At 40.8% G+C, this 17,504-nt stretch overlaps 2 protein-coding genes across 2 annotated transcripts; both read left to right on the top strand.

Annotated features, from left to right (window-relative positions):
• Window positions 1-1,104: 1,104 nt before the first annotated feature.
• On the top strand, window positions 1,105-4,502 carry LOC103369428 (tubulin alpha chain). The gene is made up of 4 exons (XM_008298143.1): window positions 1,105-1,204; window positions 2,499-2,721; window positions 3,058-3,206; window positions 3,402-4,502. Exons 1-4 carry the CDS (start codon window positions 1,202-1,204, stop codon window positions 4,377-4,379), a joined length of 1,353 nt encoding a protein of 450 aa, XP_008296365.1. The 5' UTR covers window positions 1,105-1,201; the 3' UTR covers window positions 4,380-4,502.
• A 2,302-nt stretch (window positions 4,503-6,804) lies between these two features.
• dnajb2 (DnaJ heat shock protein family (Hsp40) member B2) lies at window positions 6,805-17,314 on the top strand. Its single transcript, XM_008298145.1, has 11 exons — window positions 6,805-7,019; window positions 8,417-8,512; window positions 8,989-9,098; window positions 9,253-9,306; window positions 9,501-9,617; window positions 9,853-9,924; window positions 10,470-10,602; window positions 11,197-11,267; window positions 11,842-12,138; window positions 16,581-16,652; window positions 16,806-17,314. The coding sequence occupies exons 2-10, from the start codon at window positions 8,448-8,450 to the stop codon at window positions 16,607-16,609; spliced, it is 948 nt and encodes a 315-aa protein (XP_008296367.1). The 5' UTR covers window positions 6,805-7,019; window positions 8,417-8,447; the 3' UTR covers window positions 16,610-16,652; window positions 16,806-17,314.
• Window positions 17,315-17,504: the final 190 nt, after the last annotated feature.

Here is a 17,504-nt window from a genome sequence, read left to right on the forward strand (position 1 = left end):
AACATCATAAAACTTGAAAGCATGAGGATTACATTTTGATCATTTGTTCTGCTGCTATATGAACACACTGCATTCACATTCAAAGCAAACATAACTTCCTTTGGGTGTCTTATGATCGTTTCTTTCTGCAGTGTTAAGGCTGAGAAATTTAGACCAAACCCTCTCTTATGTGCACCTCCCCCAACGTCCTCTCCCATGAGGAATGTAAGTTATGAAAGGGCTCCTATGTCAGTTTCTATATGCCATTCAGCTGTGACTCTGTAAGGACGAGAGCGAGAGAAAATAACTGACAGAGTCACTGACTGGTGTTGTTTGTGTAGCTCATGCTCAGACACTGGCCTGCAGCAACAATAGGATCCCAGTTCAGCCATGTATGAGTCACAGCTCTGTGATCCCGACAGTGCCGCTGAAAAGTTGGACAAAAAAAAAAAAAAAAGCAGAACACTGGCCTTGACATTTCTTGGAAACTGTTTGTCTTTTATATTTCAGAGGTGTATGACAGTATGGGACTTGCCACTATGGTGTTTTCTGGATTCTGAAATTATACTGCACACTGCCATGTCATTTCATTTTATCACTTACTTTTCCTACCATTAAAGCATTTGATGATTAGAACAAAACATTGTGTGATTATTCATTCAACGGTTCAACACAGACACTGGACGGGCTGTGTGTGTCGGTGAGTGTGTGGGTGCACATGCATGCATTAAATAAGCATTATTACTCTTTTGCCGAGGGTCCTTGTTAGAGTATGTGAATGCAGAAATGTGTGGGGGTGAGCAATTTGCATGCTATCGGTAAATTCATAAGCAGAGACCCATTTAAGGTGCGCTGCATCTAACTCGGCCGGCAACAGTCACAGATATAAGCACACGGCTGCAAGGAAAGAGAGGAAAAGTGGTTGTGAAGGACATGAGACTGCGATATTGGTCCATACATTAGGGTCTAATCTCAAACTGACAGACACTGTAGATAGATGTGAAGACGAATACCACTACAGGCAGTATAGGGGACTTCCCTTTTCCTTTTTTTTTTTTTCAAACTGCCGTCCCCTCCCGCCAATGAACTATGCAGCTGCTTACTGTGGTTTTCTGCCTGCCCCCTCCACTTCCTTGCCTATAAAAACCCTGACTCTCCCTCTCCTCCGCACTTCTGCCTTGTGTCTGAATCCTCAACGTCGGTCGAAGGACAAGCAGACAAAATGGTGAGTAACTGCTTATCTGATGACGTAGCCTTGAAATGTCCATTCTCCCTCTCCTCCCTTCTGCCTCTCTTTGTCTCTCTTTCTCAGCATTAGATGGAATAAATATCCAGGCCTCTTTAATGCTCACAAGGCCTCTGCTGTGGAGTTGGAGGCTACTGATAAAACAGCAGCTTTATTCTAATAAATGACAGCAATTCTGCGCTAAATTTATGTAATGCAACTTTTTAGGGCACGTCTGTTGAGAATTCAGGGAGAGGACTTCACTGGAATAGTTACATGTGACTCCAAGACAAGTCTTTTCTGTACTCTTGTCAATCTGGGTCAGATGACAGACACTTTGACTTGAGACTGCTTAGTCATTTTCCAACTTGTTTAATGTACAGCTAATCAGGAATCAGGAAACGTGCCAACAGATGGGAAGAAATTACCAGAGTCTCAGTTATGTGCTTCGGATTACAGTTTTCTTGACTAAGAAGGAGTGAGCAGGGTAATCGTGGCAGTGGGGGGATGGATAGACAGAACAGAGAAAAGAGGAGTGGTCTGGCCTAGGCAGTATGAGTTAGTTGGCAGCCATTTTGCAGCTGTTGGGAGTTTTTGGTAAGAGAGATGTGGAGAGAGAGCGAGGGGAGAGAGGGAGAGAGAGAGACATCCCTGACTGTTACACAGCACTATGCAGCTGGACAGGATGGGGGAGGAGAGAGACACAAAGAGGGAGGGGATGAGGAAAGGGAGGAGATACAGGAATAGAGAGGAGGGGGTGAGGTTTTCACATCTTCCTGAGGCATGGCCTTCCTGTCTGCCACATACAGCAACTGTGTGTTGCAGTTTTTTTTCCCCTCCCAGAAATCCATAAAACTGCTCTTGCACAGAAAGGGGGCTTTAAGTTATGTCACATCTGTAATTACATTCTCTGCCCATCAATTCTACTATGACAACCCAGGATTCAGACTCTACTACCTGCTTTATTTGGATGCTGACTTGCTTGTATGCGCAGTGCACTACTGGAAGCTTCAGCATTCTTGTCTGGCACAGTTTCCAGCAGTCTGTAACTATGCTGTTTCCTCCCCAAACCAAATGCAGACGTTGTACAAAGACTGTCATTAGCTTTGAATTCCTTACAAAAAACAGGCACCATTTTAACTGGTCCACACTGTAGAAACACACAACTATTCCAAGACTGTAGTCGTACTTGTGAGGCAAATAATGAAGCACTTTGGGGCAGCAAATGTGCGTCATGTCTAACAAAATGTTAGTTTGTCAGCCTTGCCTCACCAATTCCTCTTTTGTTTTTCAGCGTGAGTGTATTTCTATGCACGTCGGCCAAGCCGGAGCCCAGATGGGCAATGCATGCTGGGAGCTGTACTGCCTGGAACATGGGATCCAGCCAGATGGACAGATGCCCTCTGACAAGACTATCGGAGGAGGAGACGACTCCTTCAACACCTTCTTCAGCGAGACAGGGGCAGGAAAGCATGTTCCCAGAGCCATCTTTGTCGACCTGGAACCCACTGTCATCGGTCAGTTACTATTTTGGACATTATGAAAACTGTTTATTATCACTAGAACTATTATTTACATAGATGTAACAAATAAAGGGTTTATTTGGACAATTGTTGCTCTTCTTGCACATTATTTTTCATTGTTATTTCCATTTAATTTGTATGAATTTAAGTTGTGCATTTTAAAAATTGTAAATGAACAGTATAAACTACTTAAACTTCAAGTAAAGTATCATAGTTTTGATGTTTTCCATATTTAATTTCAGTTCTAAGCAAACACAATGTTTGGTGCATGAACATTCTTCAGTTCCGGCTATCAGTTCTTACTCTCTTTTTAAATTATTCATTTCACAGATGAAGTGCGCACAGGAACCTACCGTCAGCTGTTCCACCCTGAGCAGCTGATTACAGGAAAAGAGGATGCTGCCAACAACTATGCTAGAGGACACTACACCATCGGCAAGGAGATCATAGATCTTGTTCTGGACAGGACACGTAAACTGGTGAGACTTTGGTTTCATTAATTTACTGGACCGGTTTAACATTGAGAAAAAAACCAAAACAAAAACAACAACATTTAGCCTTAGCTTTAAATATACGCATCAAATGGTAATGTTTGATAAAGCAATTTTATAACTTTAAAAAGATTATGTGGCTGCAGTGGGAATTCAATTAATTTAAACCAATTTTCTTTTCAGGCTGACCAGTGTACTGGCCTGCAGGGATTCCTCATCTTCCACTCCTTCGGCGGAGGCACCGGCTCTGGTTTCACCTCCCTGCTGATGGAGAGACTCTCTGTTGATTACGGGAAAAAATCCAAACTTGAATTCGCTGTCTATCCAGCCCCCCAGGTCTCCACAGCAGTAGTGGAGCCTTACAACTCCATCCTGACCACCCACACCACCTTGGAGCACTCTGACTGTGCCTTCATGGTGGACAACGAGGCCATCTATGACATCTGCCGCAGAAACCTTGACATTGAAAGCCCAACCTACACCAACCTGAACAGGCTCATTGGCCAGATTGTGTCTTCAATCACAGCCTCGCTTCGCTTTGATGGAGCCCTGAATGTTGACCTGACAGAGTTCCAGACCAACTTGGTGCCCTACCCTCGTATCCACTTCCCTCTGGCCACCTATGCCCCGGTCATCTCCGCTGAGAAAGCCTACCATGAGCAGCTGTCAGTTGCTGACATCACCAACGCTTGCTTTGAACCAGCCAATCAGATGGTGAAGTGTGATCCACGTCACGGTAAATACATGGCCTGCTGTCTGCTGTATCGTGGAGATGTGGTGCCCAAAGACGTCAACTCTGCCATCGCAGCCATCAAGACCAAGCGCACCATCCAGTTTGTGGACTGGTGTCCCACAGGCTTCAAGGTGGGCATCAACTACCAGCCTCCAACTGTGGTTCCTGGTGGAGACCTGGCCAAGGTGCAGAGGGCTGTGTGCATGCTGAGCAACACCACAGCCATCGCTGAGGCCTGGGCTCGTCTGGACCACAAGTTTGACCTGATGTACGCCAAGAGAGCCTTTGTCCACTGGTACGTTGGGGAGGGAATGGAGGAAGGAGAGTTCTCAGAGGCCAGAGAAGACATGGCTGCCCTGGAGAAGGATTATGAAGAGGTTGGCACTGACAGCATGGGAGAGGAGGATGAAGAGGGAGAGGAGTATTAAGGCGTCAAACATCATCACGCATTCCAAAAGTTAATGTGAACGTCACACATTCCTAGCAACACTCTGATAACCTGTGGTGGTGACTTGTCAGTATTATCAATAAAGTCCTGATAAGCATTTTAAGTGAACTTGTGGTCATTCTTGAACTCTTCTTGCATATCCCGGTGGGCCAAAAGAAATATTAAAATAAAGTTATTACAAATAACACTTCCTGGATATTGGATATTACATGGATATTTTATTAGACTTGTTCTGCATATAGAGGTTTTTCATTTGTGTTTACTTGCAACTCCACTTTATTTTCTAAGGAAATTCCAGCTTCTCTCCCTTCGCCTCTTTACTGCTGTTTTGTGCCATGTTGATGAGTGGCTGCTAAGTGTAAAGAAAGGGCTTGGCTGGCTTGGTTCCTGCAGTTGCTTCTTTATTCCAGCAGATGGGAGCAATGTGACCAGCAATGGAAGTGGAGGGAGTTGGTTTTGTTAGACTAAATAAAGTACAGCACCAGGTGGTCAAACTCACAGCTTGTATACGAAGGGTTAAACAGCACGGCCAGTCCAGCTACCTCTGGCATCGTGCAAAGAGCTCACCATGTGATCCTGACTGTTCTGATGAGTCATACACTAAGATAAAAACCTTGCTGGCAAATTACATTATCAAATGTGAAAGTAATGTCTATTTAGCAGAATTGTCCCTGTTACAATTATATTATTATCACAGAGCCATTATGTTGTGGGATAATTACTTTTTACATTTGTTCAAAGCGTTTGGTAAGTTGATGCAATTACTCATATCCTTGTGGGTTTCAGTATATAACAATAAATCATGTTTTATCAGGCTTTAATCATATGTGAAGATTTCAGGGAGGATGCAGAAAGCCTGTGGAGACTTTCATTATGAAAAAATGCTAGAACATTACTAATAGACAAAACAATGCCTCAGACATGGTCATATCTTATTTCTTCAGCACTGAGCCTTATTTATACTCACAAAAAAGGAATAATGACCTTATACAGTCACAACATCTATTGCAGAATTAGAATAATGCATGACCCATTTTATTTTTAATTGTCAACTGGTGCCTGAATTCAGTTTGCTTTTACATAAATAAATACATTCCCACTATTAATTGATAAAGAAAAGTCAAGTCATTGTTCTTTATATAGCACATTTAAAGCAACAGTCTTGTTGCAAAGGTGTTTTCCAATAGAAAAAAGGCTGGTGTTGTGAATTAAGCTAACAGATATAAATATAGAGGTTAAGATAAGATAAGCTAGGACAGAACTTTAATAAGTCTGGAGGTAATATTTCTCGTAGATATTGCTCAGAAAAAACAGAATAACACAAAAATATTAGGATTGACAACCTACAAAACAATGACATAAAATACAACTTTACCTTCCTATAATAAATAAAAACCCTATAGACCCAACAGCATTATTAATTATGTGGCCAAACCATGGATCCCCCTATTTTTATGGGTATTATGATGTGTTTTTAAATTTTTTTAATTCATTTTATCTTATTTGTATAACCCATGATGGAGATGAATGATTCACAAACTTGTGCATAAACAGTGTTTGAGCTCATAAATTCTTGGGGTTGAACACCTAGATCAATACAACAATACAAACTTGTTACTCATGGATAAGATTAACTTTATTTTCAAAACTTTAGGTATGTTTTAGTTTTAGACATACAGATATTATTTTAGTTTTTTTTTTTTTAAACTGTTTGATTAATGCTTATTAATTTAGAGTTAACTGGTCAAGGACAAACGATAAAACTTTATTTAAACTTTTTTTAAAATCACTGATATTAACGTTTCTGACGTCAAAATAATGTCCAATAAACAAGCAGCAGCGTTGCTTAGCAACAGCAGCGAAGAGTTTAGGCTAGCTAGCTTGTGCTACATTAAGCTAATGTAGCATTATTAACTTAACATAAGGTCGGCTTGCTAGCCTTTTAGACAAACAATATTAATCTGTATTGCTGGTTAGGTGTTATGTTGCTGAATTAGATGATGTTCATAATTTATCAGAAATCTAATATTAGCTAGGCTACAGTATTAAAAAAGTATTGCTGCTCATGGGGGGTTTCTTTGTCAAAATATAACATCAGCACACGTCAGAACTACTTTCCAACAGTAAAGGTATTTCGGTGGTGTTGAAAGATTACGAAGACACCCCAAAAAAAGACCTGAAAAGAAAAGTGAAAACTGAATGAATTATGGTGAGGGGGGCCTCGTACCTCATGGGGGCGTCTTTTATAAACAGTCTGGCCGCTCGGCTCGCTATCAGTGCAACAGGCCGGCGCGGAGGCAGGGCGGGTCCGCTGACAAACTCCAGCAGGTTCTAGACGCCGCTCTATTTTTCTCCTCCGCCGACGGTGACGTACGGCGGTGCAGCCCGGAGCAGCACCGAGCACAAACAGGGCGGACTGAGGGATAACGGTACCGTACTGTCACATTGTGTTGTCGGGGGGGGGATAACAGCGTCGGTGGTGGTGGTGGAGAGGCTGTCTGAAGGAGGCGGTGGCTGTGCGGCTGTCACGGAGAGAAGAAGCGTCCGGCGGCTATCACAACTAATTCATTGTCACTCCAGACCGGTGGTGGACTCACGGCTGCAACTGCTAATTCTGACGGTAGGTCCACAGCTATGGCTAGTCATAACAAGTTGTGGCTACCGACACCGACTTACACGTATCGTAGCTGCGTGCACTTTATCACTAATGTCAAACTTTACCATAATAGGAAATGTGTCACCGAAATACCATATATATATATTCATTATTGTACCGTTAACGGCGGCGTACTCGAATAGCACAACACCTGTGCCTCCCAAGTGCATCTGCCGGGTGTTTAAGCTTGTGTAGGCCCACTGTCATGTCAGCAGCAGTTGTCGCTAGAAATAACATAGTAGTAATACTTGTGTGAGCGCATGGCTGCTCCCCGGGGGGACGCAGAAAGTTAAGTTTAGTCGTTTTGTGTCAGTTTGGAAGCCCCCCCCTTTCTTCAGGCCGGAAACTGCTGCAGCCCACTAATGGGATTGGCATGGTGGTGGCTAGCATGCTTGTCTGTGGCTATAATGGAACTAATGACTGGACTGAGGTCTTTATTTCAAGGGCACAGCACTTGGTACTTTCAAGTATTTTATGCTAAAGCAGTTTGTTAAATGTTGATGTTAATTAGAGATTGGATGAAATCAGCTGGTCAGTCTATTGATTTGCTCTGTCTGCACCTTGCTTAGTCATTGTAGAGACATGTGTTGACTGGAAGTTATCAAACTATTTCATACATACTACACAAAAAAAGGAAATTCTCTCCATAAATTACTTTTTCTACTTTAAATTATCTAATGGAGTTATTTCATGCATGGATGTGAGATAAATCACTAATCTGTACATGGAAAGAGTCAATTCTAGTCCAAATCCATGTCTTGTTGTTATTTCATGACTCACTGCATGTGTGATGAATCATTCCTAAAACTGCTGAAGGAATGCTGCTTTAAAAGGCGACTCTTTAACCCAATTAACCCAACTAATGGACACACTGAGTAGGTCTAGTTTGGTGTATCCATACATTTAGGGTGTCTTTAATGCAATAAAAATGTATTTTGTAGTTATTTTGCAATGGACAAAAGATCAGTTACGATGACGTCATGAAACAAAAAGAAGATGAATCAGACATTATTAGCTCACAGACACGCTGAGTGGGACTTAACTACATAGATCCTTTAAATCAAAGAAGTGCTGTCCCATATTCTGTATTTAATTCATTTAGTTCATTGTTCAGGAATTTTTTTTAAAAAAATATCATTTTTTAGCAGTTCCTTGGACAGTTCCTTTTGTATCTGTTGCTCACTTGTCTGCAAATTAAATAAAACATGAGCATGGAGTTTGTTTTCTATTTGTGAAATCTGGAATTTGTCAATAGATACCAAGGTTCTTCGTCATTTATTAAATGCACAACGCGTGCATCCACACATGAATACAGAGATGATTATATGTAAGTTAAACCTTTTAACTGTTTTGATTTTTAGGGTGGTGTTTTGAGGAGTGACAGGAGGCGACATGGTGGACTACTACACCATCCTGGGAGTGCCCAGAACAGCCTCCCAGGATGACATCAAGAAGGCGTGAGTATCGAGTGTTTGGCAATGAACAATAAAGAAAAAGCTCACTTGAGTAGAATTTTTTGTTTTTTTTCTGAAAATGCGTTTGATGTGTAACTGCTCACACATTGGCAGTTTTATGCGTGTTAAGTGTATAAATTCAAGACAATCTTTGAATTTTTCTAAACAAAAACAATTGCATTACAAAACATGAAAACGTCTTTGCAAAAAGAACAAAATACCAAAAACACACGACATCACTGTACATTAAAATAGCTTCTACACATAAAAAGAGGTTTGGGAACCAATGGTATGAAAAATACCGACCTCTAGAACATACCAAGTCATGTCTTCTTTCATTTCCACCCTTTGCTTATTGATCTGCTTCTTGTTGTTTCTGAGTCTCGCAGTATTTCAGCTGTTAGTACATTACACACTCAGCACATGTTTGGTTTTATGCATGTGTCAGTGTTTGTTTGGGTTTTGTTTTGTTTATTCAGGTACAGGAAACTGGCTCTGAAATGGCATCCTGACAAAAATCCAGACAACAAGGACGAGGCAGAGCGAAAGTTCAAAGAACTTGCCGAGGCCTATGAAGTCTTGTCTGACAGTAAGCTTTGACAGTTTGTACGATATGGAGTGTATAATCTGTGTGTGTGTGTGTGTGTGTGTGTGTGTGTGTGTGTGTGTTGGATGTTGGATGTTTGTATGAGATATAAAAGAAATGCACTGATGTCTGTGGATACTATTTTCTTTCATAACAGAGAGCAAACGTGATGAATATGACAGATATGGGAATGACAGAATGCGACACACAGGTAAATAAAAACTCTTTAAAGATCCTTTTGCAGCCATTAAAGTAATACTTTAGAAAATCCTACAGCTCATGTGAAGGGATATGTGAATATTAGTTGCTGCTAATGGCTAAATATTAAGATTGACTCTGTGTTTTAGTTCTTCCCATTTCCTTTCTACGGCTATAACACTTCTCTCTGACATCTCCATTTCTCAGGTTCCTCCACCTCAGACTTTTCATCAGATTTCCCAGGATTCACCTTCACATTCCGCAACCCAGACGAGGTGTTCAGAGAGTTTTTTGGTGGACAGGATCCCTTTGCTAGCTTCTTTGGTGAGTCATACACAACATGCAGCACATGTACTTGTCCAGTTATTTATTGTATAAAATTAAACAACATTTGGATGTGTGAATATCGGCCACATTAAATAATATAATCACAGTAATTGGTCTCATGTGTGTTGTAACTGTCAGATCGGGACCTTTACTGCGAGTCACCCGTCTTTTCTCTTGCCTCATTAACTTGTCCCATTTGCCCATTACTCTCTGCTCTTTTTGTGTCATCCAGATGATTTCTCGTCTTTCGGGAGCTCATCTCACCATGGCCCCAGCCGATTCTTCTCTTTTCCTTCAACAGGAGGTAAAGAAACAAGTAGAGTGCATTTTCCCGTAGTTGGCTAATCAGACATTATGTCATTTTATACTGCAAGGAAATGAAAAAAAATTGTCGCTGAACATCTCTGTATTTTATCTCTACCAGTTTTGGACTACAAGTGCAACACAGCAGGGACAATAGATAAAAGCTGATTGGTCAACACTCACTGAAATATAAAAATGAAAAATGTTTTTTGTTTGTTTGACTTTCCACTATATTTAAAATATCCTTTTGTTTTATAGATTAAAATCTGACTGATCAAACAGTTGCATAATTGTGTAACTCACTGGTAAAACTTAACTAACCAGGGGTTAGTAGTTTTGTTTATAAATGACCTTGTTCAGTATTTTCTTTCTCAGTGTTCTCATCCTGGACTATCTGTGCCATTTTATCCACTTACATTCACGCTTGCTGTTCTAACGCCATGGGAGCGGTATTCTCTCTCAGCACAAATCAAAGCTCCGTAAAGACGCATCAAGCTAAATGAGTCTCTTCTGCTCTCTTCTCTTTCATCATCTGCTTTTCTGCAGTTGACTTTACGTCTTTCTCCTCTTCCTTCGGCGGTCTGGACGGCATGGACGGCATGGGTGGAGGGATGAGCAATTTCAAATCAGTTTCTACTTCGACTCGCATCGTAAATGGCAAACGCACCACCACCAAAAAGTATGTTATGTCTTCTCTAAAAGAGTTGTCCAACCAAGGAAATCAAAAATTTTCAAGACAAAAAAGTGAGCAATTAATCGAAAAATATCAGCCATTGTTGTGTAGTTTTACTCTCCAATGAAAAGCTTTTAAAGGTCTGGCAGGCTGAAACAAACATTACAGAAACGTTAGTTTAAATGTCTCCATTGTAATTTGGAAAATAATTTTAGATTTATAGTGCTTTATCTTAGCAAAGGTGTGATGCGTTTTGCATGCAATTGTTATGTAACTGCAAACCTGACATGTGGTGAAAATGTCATTTTCTCTCTCAAATTTAATATGGATGCAACTGAAGGGCTTATTGGGTTATTTCTTAGAGTTTTGTTTGACTGTTCTTGTGAATAAACTACAAACGATGGCTTTAAAGCTAAGTGAATTTTATTTGTCTGCTAATAAGAAAAAATTATGAATATTTGATTAAGTTTTACTAAAGAGTATCCTTTCCATTGAGCGTGCTTCTTTGTTGGATAAGAGAAAGTGTGTGTAATACATATACACACAGTGATGGAGGCATTTTAATAGTTCCACTTATGTTTGCATTTGTCTTGCCGACAGGATAAAGGAGAACGGGCAGGAAAGAGTAGAGATTGAAGAGGACGGGGTGTTAAAGAGTGTTCTAATTAATGGTAAGACCGTGCACACTGAATGGCAGGGAACAAGTCTGTGACAAATAAACTTTACACTTGTGTGTGTGTTTGCTGTTCCCTCACAGATTCACTACATCTGTCAACAACATTTCAGCATTTTTAGTGAATTTTATTTTAGTTTAGTTCTTAAGGTTCCCTTAAACTTGTACGACTTGACGCCATAAATGTGGATGGTCTTAACCCCAGTATTTTAGCTTGTCAGTTTGTTTGTAATGCAGGTCGTGGTTTTCTACTAGACTCTCTACTTTAGCATAGCAGCTGTTGTTTTAGATGTGCTTTATAAATAACAGTGACTAAAGTCGACTATGGAAAGTGTAATAGATTTACCAAAATAGAACGACAGTTGCTTATCCAGAAGGTTTCAAGTCAGGCTTCGGGTTTTAACTGTTCAAACAGATGAGCTTGTACATAGCGGTGTTGCAGTTGAAACTGTGCTGTGGTGGCAAACCTACAATAAATACCTCGTTTCTCATAGTTACGCACTTCTGCAAGTGTATGCATTTGTTGGACTGTGTTGATAGTGCAAAAACAACAATGTGTGTGTTGTTCCCAGGTGTGGAAGATGAAATGGCCCTTGCTCTGGAGCTGAGCCGGCGAGAGGGACAGACCCATCAGTCTCCTCACAAGCCCCGAATCCAGAACAGATCACCTGCCGAGCCTGACAGATCCCGCCCAAGCCCTCACTCTGCAGCCACACACCGGTCGTTTAGCTCTGCTCCTTTCTACAACTACGGCGTTTCGGGAGGCAGCGAGGAAGACGAGGACGATGAAGACCTGCAGATGGCTTTGGCATGCAGCCTGTCAGAAATGGAAGCCCAGCAGAGAGCTGCAGCTACTGACTTCATATCAGGTGCTGGGGGTGTGGGCAGAGCCACAAGGGAAAATGTTAGGGTCCATAGAGGAGGCAGGGTTGTTACGGAGACATTTTTGAATGTGCGTACAAGTGAAAAGGTTTTCACAGGGCAGAACGACGTACAGGGTCAGTTTAAAATGAGCTCCGGTCCTGGAGATAAACGGGAACAGGAGGGACAGGGCACCAGAGAGCCAGTCTCCTCTCCTGAGTCGTCCACTACTGCCAGCACTACGCCACTGAGCCAGTGCAGCGACGACAGGTTTAAACCTGCCATAAAAAATAACGACGGCTGTGTGAAAAAGAAAAAGAAGTGTGGGTGTGTTGTGTGCTAATGCAGCGTCTGCGTGTGTGTGTGTGTGTGTGTTTTTGGGATGCCTTATTATACGTTTACTTACCTCAGTGTTTTGACTACAAGTGGACTCTAATGTAACGTGATTGCTCGAGTCTTTATTTGAGGCAGTGCCAAAGCTGATGACAAGGCTTTCATGAAGTCATAACACCCCGAAAAGGAAACAAGTTTCACAAGATTCGTGATTTTTATTTTTATTTTTTTCTGCTGATTTTTTTTTGATGGCTAACCTAGATGTTTCCATATAATGTGCCAATACAGCTAAAAGTTTAATTCTTTTTTTTTTTATGCATGCAAAGCAATGCAGAGGATTGCTTCTAAATGTATGTACATTTTCCAGATATTTAGAGACTGAAAAGAATCGGATTAAGCAGGGATTTACATCGAGTGTAGAAATGGGAAAGTCAATTTTTATTAACAGCACTTTTTAAAGCAAAGTTATAAAATAGTGAACAGTATACAGATACAGAAAAAATAACTTCCATCGAAAGCAATATCATTTTTTTGTAATTAATTAAAGCCCTCTTATAGGGAAAGTGAGTCTGTGAAAATGGGTTTTAAAGAATTTTTAAAGCCATTTGCCTACTCAGCTGATCTAACAGAGGTCGGTGGACTGTCTCACACAGGCAGGGCCTGAACAGCAAAAGCACAATCACCTTTGGATTTGGAGTGTCAGGTACAAATATGAGGCCTTGGTTGGATAATCTGACTAGCCTAGTAGAGTAGTAGAGATGAAGCAGACCACTGAGATGTGTGGCCTACTGTCTGATAAACAGACGCTCCTGTGCTTTGTGGGAAGCAAATAAAGGAACCTTTGTTGTGATGTGGGACCTACTGTTGTAATTAGTTATCTCTCTTGCTGCTTGGCTGATAAATGAGCATACCAGTAGCTTAAGGTCAGAAAAATGAGGGTAGGGATACATTTTAGGTCTCTGGTTGAAAGCAGGAGCTGCAAGGTGGCTCTGAGCTAGTTTATGTCCCAGGAGGACACCCAGGATCTTTCTAGGTGGAGTTTGCATGTTCTCCCCGTGCAGCGTGGGTTTTCTCCGGGTTCTCCGGCTTCCTCCCACAAAAACATGTTGAGGTTAATTGGTGATTCTAAATTGTCCGTAGGTGTGAATGTGAGTGTGCTTGGTTGTCTGTCTCTAAGTGTAGCCCTGTGATAAACCGGTGACCTGTCCAGGTGAACCTGCCTTCACTCTGAGTCAGCTGGGATAGACTCCAGCCCCCCGGGACCCCAGTGGTGTGTAGATAATGGATGGATGAAAGTATAGATTTTTTATAATGCTGGTGAGCTGAAAAGAAGCAGGTTTGTAGAATCTCGTTTATGTTTGTCCTGGTTGGTAAATGGTGACAATAGAATCTTGAATATGAGTTTTAAACTGTGGAAGGATGTTTTTGGTAAGGGAGGATCTTTTGACTGATCCTCGCTTTGAAACAGACCCTGAAGGGACTGTTAAGGGTTGCAACATGGTTTTAGGATCAACGTTAGAATGAGGTTAGGTTTTGGTAAAGAATTAGGCATTTAAATGTGAAGTTTGAGGTTAGGATAAGATAACAAGGACTGAGTTGTGTCAATGAGAGTCCCCATAAACACTGAAGTACAAATGTTTGTGTGTCAGTACGCATGGTTTCCTGTGTGTGTATGTGTGTGTTTATGTGTGTGTGTATGTGTGTGTGTGTTTGGGTAAGCTGAGAGCCTGCCATAGAATTTTCTCATTCAGACTCTCTGGCAAAAGGGAATGTATCGGTGCTGTGTGACATTCATCACAGTGTGGGAAAATAGATCAAAATCAAAAGTAGGCCACGGAAGTTTCTGTGGTAACCTCTGTTTACTATACGAGTGATAATCATTTCTAGAATATGTATAACGACAAGTAGTTGGGTAGAGCACACTTTAGTACTTTATAAACACACACGCAGGCAGCCCAGCATCTTTGTCATTGCAAACTTGCAGTAGCGAGGAGCTTATTATTTGAAAGTACACCATGTCTTGGCCTTAATGCACTTTTACTAGAATACCATCACTCTTTTTTAATCAGATTGTAGTTTGGGATCAGCACTTTTCGTAGTGAGGAGACAAAGCACAGCGTAGAATGTAGTCATGGCAACAATTACGCTTAATCCTCATTTCAATCTTACTCAAATCTTTTGGTGCCTTTTCACCAGCTTTTAAGTAGTTATGTGTTTACTATATTTACACTGTATCGCTGGAAATGTGCCAAATTTGCTAAACAGATGCATTTGGTGGTTTGAGATTCTCTCAGTGACTGGGAGTGTCGTCAGCGCCCGAGTAGGGGTGATTTAATTCTGATGGTTGTGTGACAGTTAACAAAAAAAGAGCTTCATTAACAAAACAATTTCAGTTTTATTTCTCTTGGATTGGTTAAAAACGTCAGTATGGAGGCGCAGCAGTCGTCACGTTTTCCTTTTAGTGCTGCTGACATAAACACTAAACCTCCACCTGCTCTTGTATCATGACTGCACTTCAGGGGCAACTCCATAACCTCCCCACCCTCCTACCCACACCTGATTTCCTCCACTCTTTTGCCTGAAATGCATTAAAAGATGCTTTAAAGATGAATCAGAGAAAGTAGATGGGAATAAATGTTTTGATTTCATCTTGTGATCTTATATTTCTACCGTTTATTGACTTCCAGTTAGAAGAATATCAGTCGTTGCACTTTGCACTCAAGCTGGACATCATTTGCAAAGCGGTTAATAATTTGACATAGATACATGCGAAGAATAAGCAAACTGCTGAGCTCCACAGCCGCAGTTCCTCAAACTGTAGACGTGTGAGAGGAACGAGTCTATGAATGGTGAGTTAGTTACCATGGTGCTCCTGGATAAAACCCAAATTTGCCTTGTTGCAGAGCTCTGGTGAAGGAAGAGTAGTTGTACTGTTAAACACTAATAGGTGTGTTAAATGTGATTATTGTTGCCATATCTGTGAACATGAAGCCTAAAGTAACAGAAGTCTGTGTTGTTGGTGCCAAAAGTAATTACTACAAGAAGTAGTGATGTGTTCAGAGACATCTTCTGTAAGCACAGGCAGCGTCCCGTTGCCTGGTCTTGGTCTTGTGCTGCTCATACAGCGCAATACATTTGTTCTTGAGTTGTGATACACAGAATTACAAAAAAAATGTCTCATACTTCTCATGAGTGCCTGATATTCAATTTACATTGCATGAGTTTTGCTTTTCCTTCATAGTGTAACTAAACGTTAAGTTTGACAAATTCAACCAAAATGTTTTGACCTCTCTGAGCTGTTAGCGGTGTGGAGAGGGACTGAGAGTGGAAGAGGCAGATGGATCATTTTATAAATATACACATTAGCCTGTATCATTTGTACTACATTGCACTGCCATGTGTTAATGTTCTTTTTATTTCCAGATTGTTAAAAAAGGAAAAATAACAAATAAAGATTGAGCCAAAAGACGAGTTGGGATATTTTATTTATTTTGCGACTGTGGCAGTAACAGTCATGTATTTTTTTTCACTAATTTACACTAATTTCATGCTTTAGTCCACTGCAAGTAGAACCACTGCTAAAAAATGAGAATATATATACTGGGTAACATTTAGAGGAAAAACCAGATCTGATGTGAATCCCTCGGTACGTAGAATGTGAAACGAAAATGTCATTTAGTTTGCTGACATTTATGTGTCTCCATTTATGGGCTCGAATACTGTGTGTTTATGCTGACTCAGAAACTGTTTGTTTATCACAAACTTTCCTCTTCTCTCCTTCCATTTGCTCTCATTCATGTGTGTGTGATCATCTCATCAGTAACCGACATTCAGTTTCATCTGTTATCATTGCAGACTAAATGTTCTTGAATCATTATCGTGATAAAGACGTCACTGGCTGCTTAACGAGAAGCTTTGTTGCACCGATCGTGCTATAAAAGTTTATTTTGTTTGTGTTACCATGTGATGCACTTTGTTCTTATTGCCATATCCAGATGTTTTGTTTTTTTCATATGTAATGTAGAAACCACACATGCATCTGATGTCTAGTAGCATATCATTGAGACGTTAGCTGGAACTAATGGTTTTGTCTTACGCTTGGTGCTTCCTGTTTCAGACTCAGACTTCGAGGCCTTCACAAGCTAACCCGATTGGCTCATGCTGCTCTGTGCCCTAGCCCTGCCCGGAGGTAAAGAACCGGTGTGAATCTGAGGCACCCTGAGAGTTGTTGAGTCATTCCTTCAGACGCCCCCGTAGACTCCATGTAGATCAGGTCAGATGATGCTGCCGTTTTGCACAAGTGATAAAAGTGTAACATGTCCTTGTACGTCTGCTCTTACAGGTCAATTCCCCCACGATGCACTTTTCTCTCTCTCTCTGCCCACCAAGGCTCCTACCTGCTGAATGACACTTAAAAAGAAAAAAGGCGTGTGTAAAAAGACGTGTATTTAATCTGTATGTGCGAGTGTGTGCGAGTGTGTAGAAAACTGTGGAGCGAAAGACTGGAATTTTTGTACATTGAAACCCAAGGACATAGTTCTAACCATCTCTGCGTTAAACAGCAATGTTTTTGTTCAGTTTTAACTAACGTTCTGGAAAAAACAGCTGCACAATATGTAATTATTATTGTACACAGAGTGTTAAATTGCTACACTGGAGGAACAAATATTGCTGCTAGTTAAAAAAAAAAGGGTGCACAAGGAAAAAAAAAAAAAAGTCTTCTGAAAAACATAAAGCAGAGAAAATAAAGTATTTCCCGCTGACTACTCCCAGCCAGTCTGTGGTAGTTTATCGCTGCAAAAAGGAGAGTTAATATCAAAAAGTTGACAATAAAAAAAATAACTATCTTGACAATATTGTAAAAGTTATTTTTGACTGCTTCACTTTTGAGTTTTGTCTGAAAAGCATGGAGATGAAGTGCTGTCACAAGCAGACAAGAAAAAAAAGAGCACTCGAGCCTTTCATGTTTGTTTTCTGCTGCATCACATCACAAATTTATTTAGGTCAAGTCAAAAATACATTTTTATAGATATTTTCTATC

The sequence above is a fragment of the Stegastes partitus genome, unplaced genomic scaffold (assembly GCF_000690725.1).
Source record: "Stegastes partitus isolate 25-593 unplaced genomic scaffold, Stegastes_partitus-1.0.2 Scaffold1287, whole genome shotgun sequence".
In the NCBI taxonomy this organism is placed as follows: Eukaryota; Metazoa; Chordata; class Actinopteri; family Pomacentridae; genus Stegastes; species Stegastes partitus.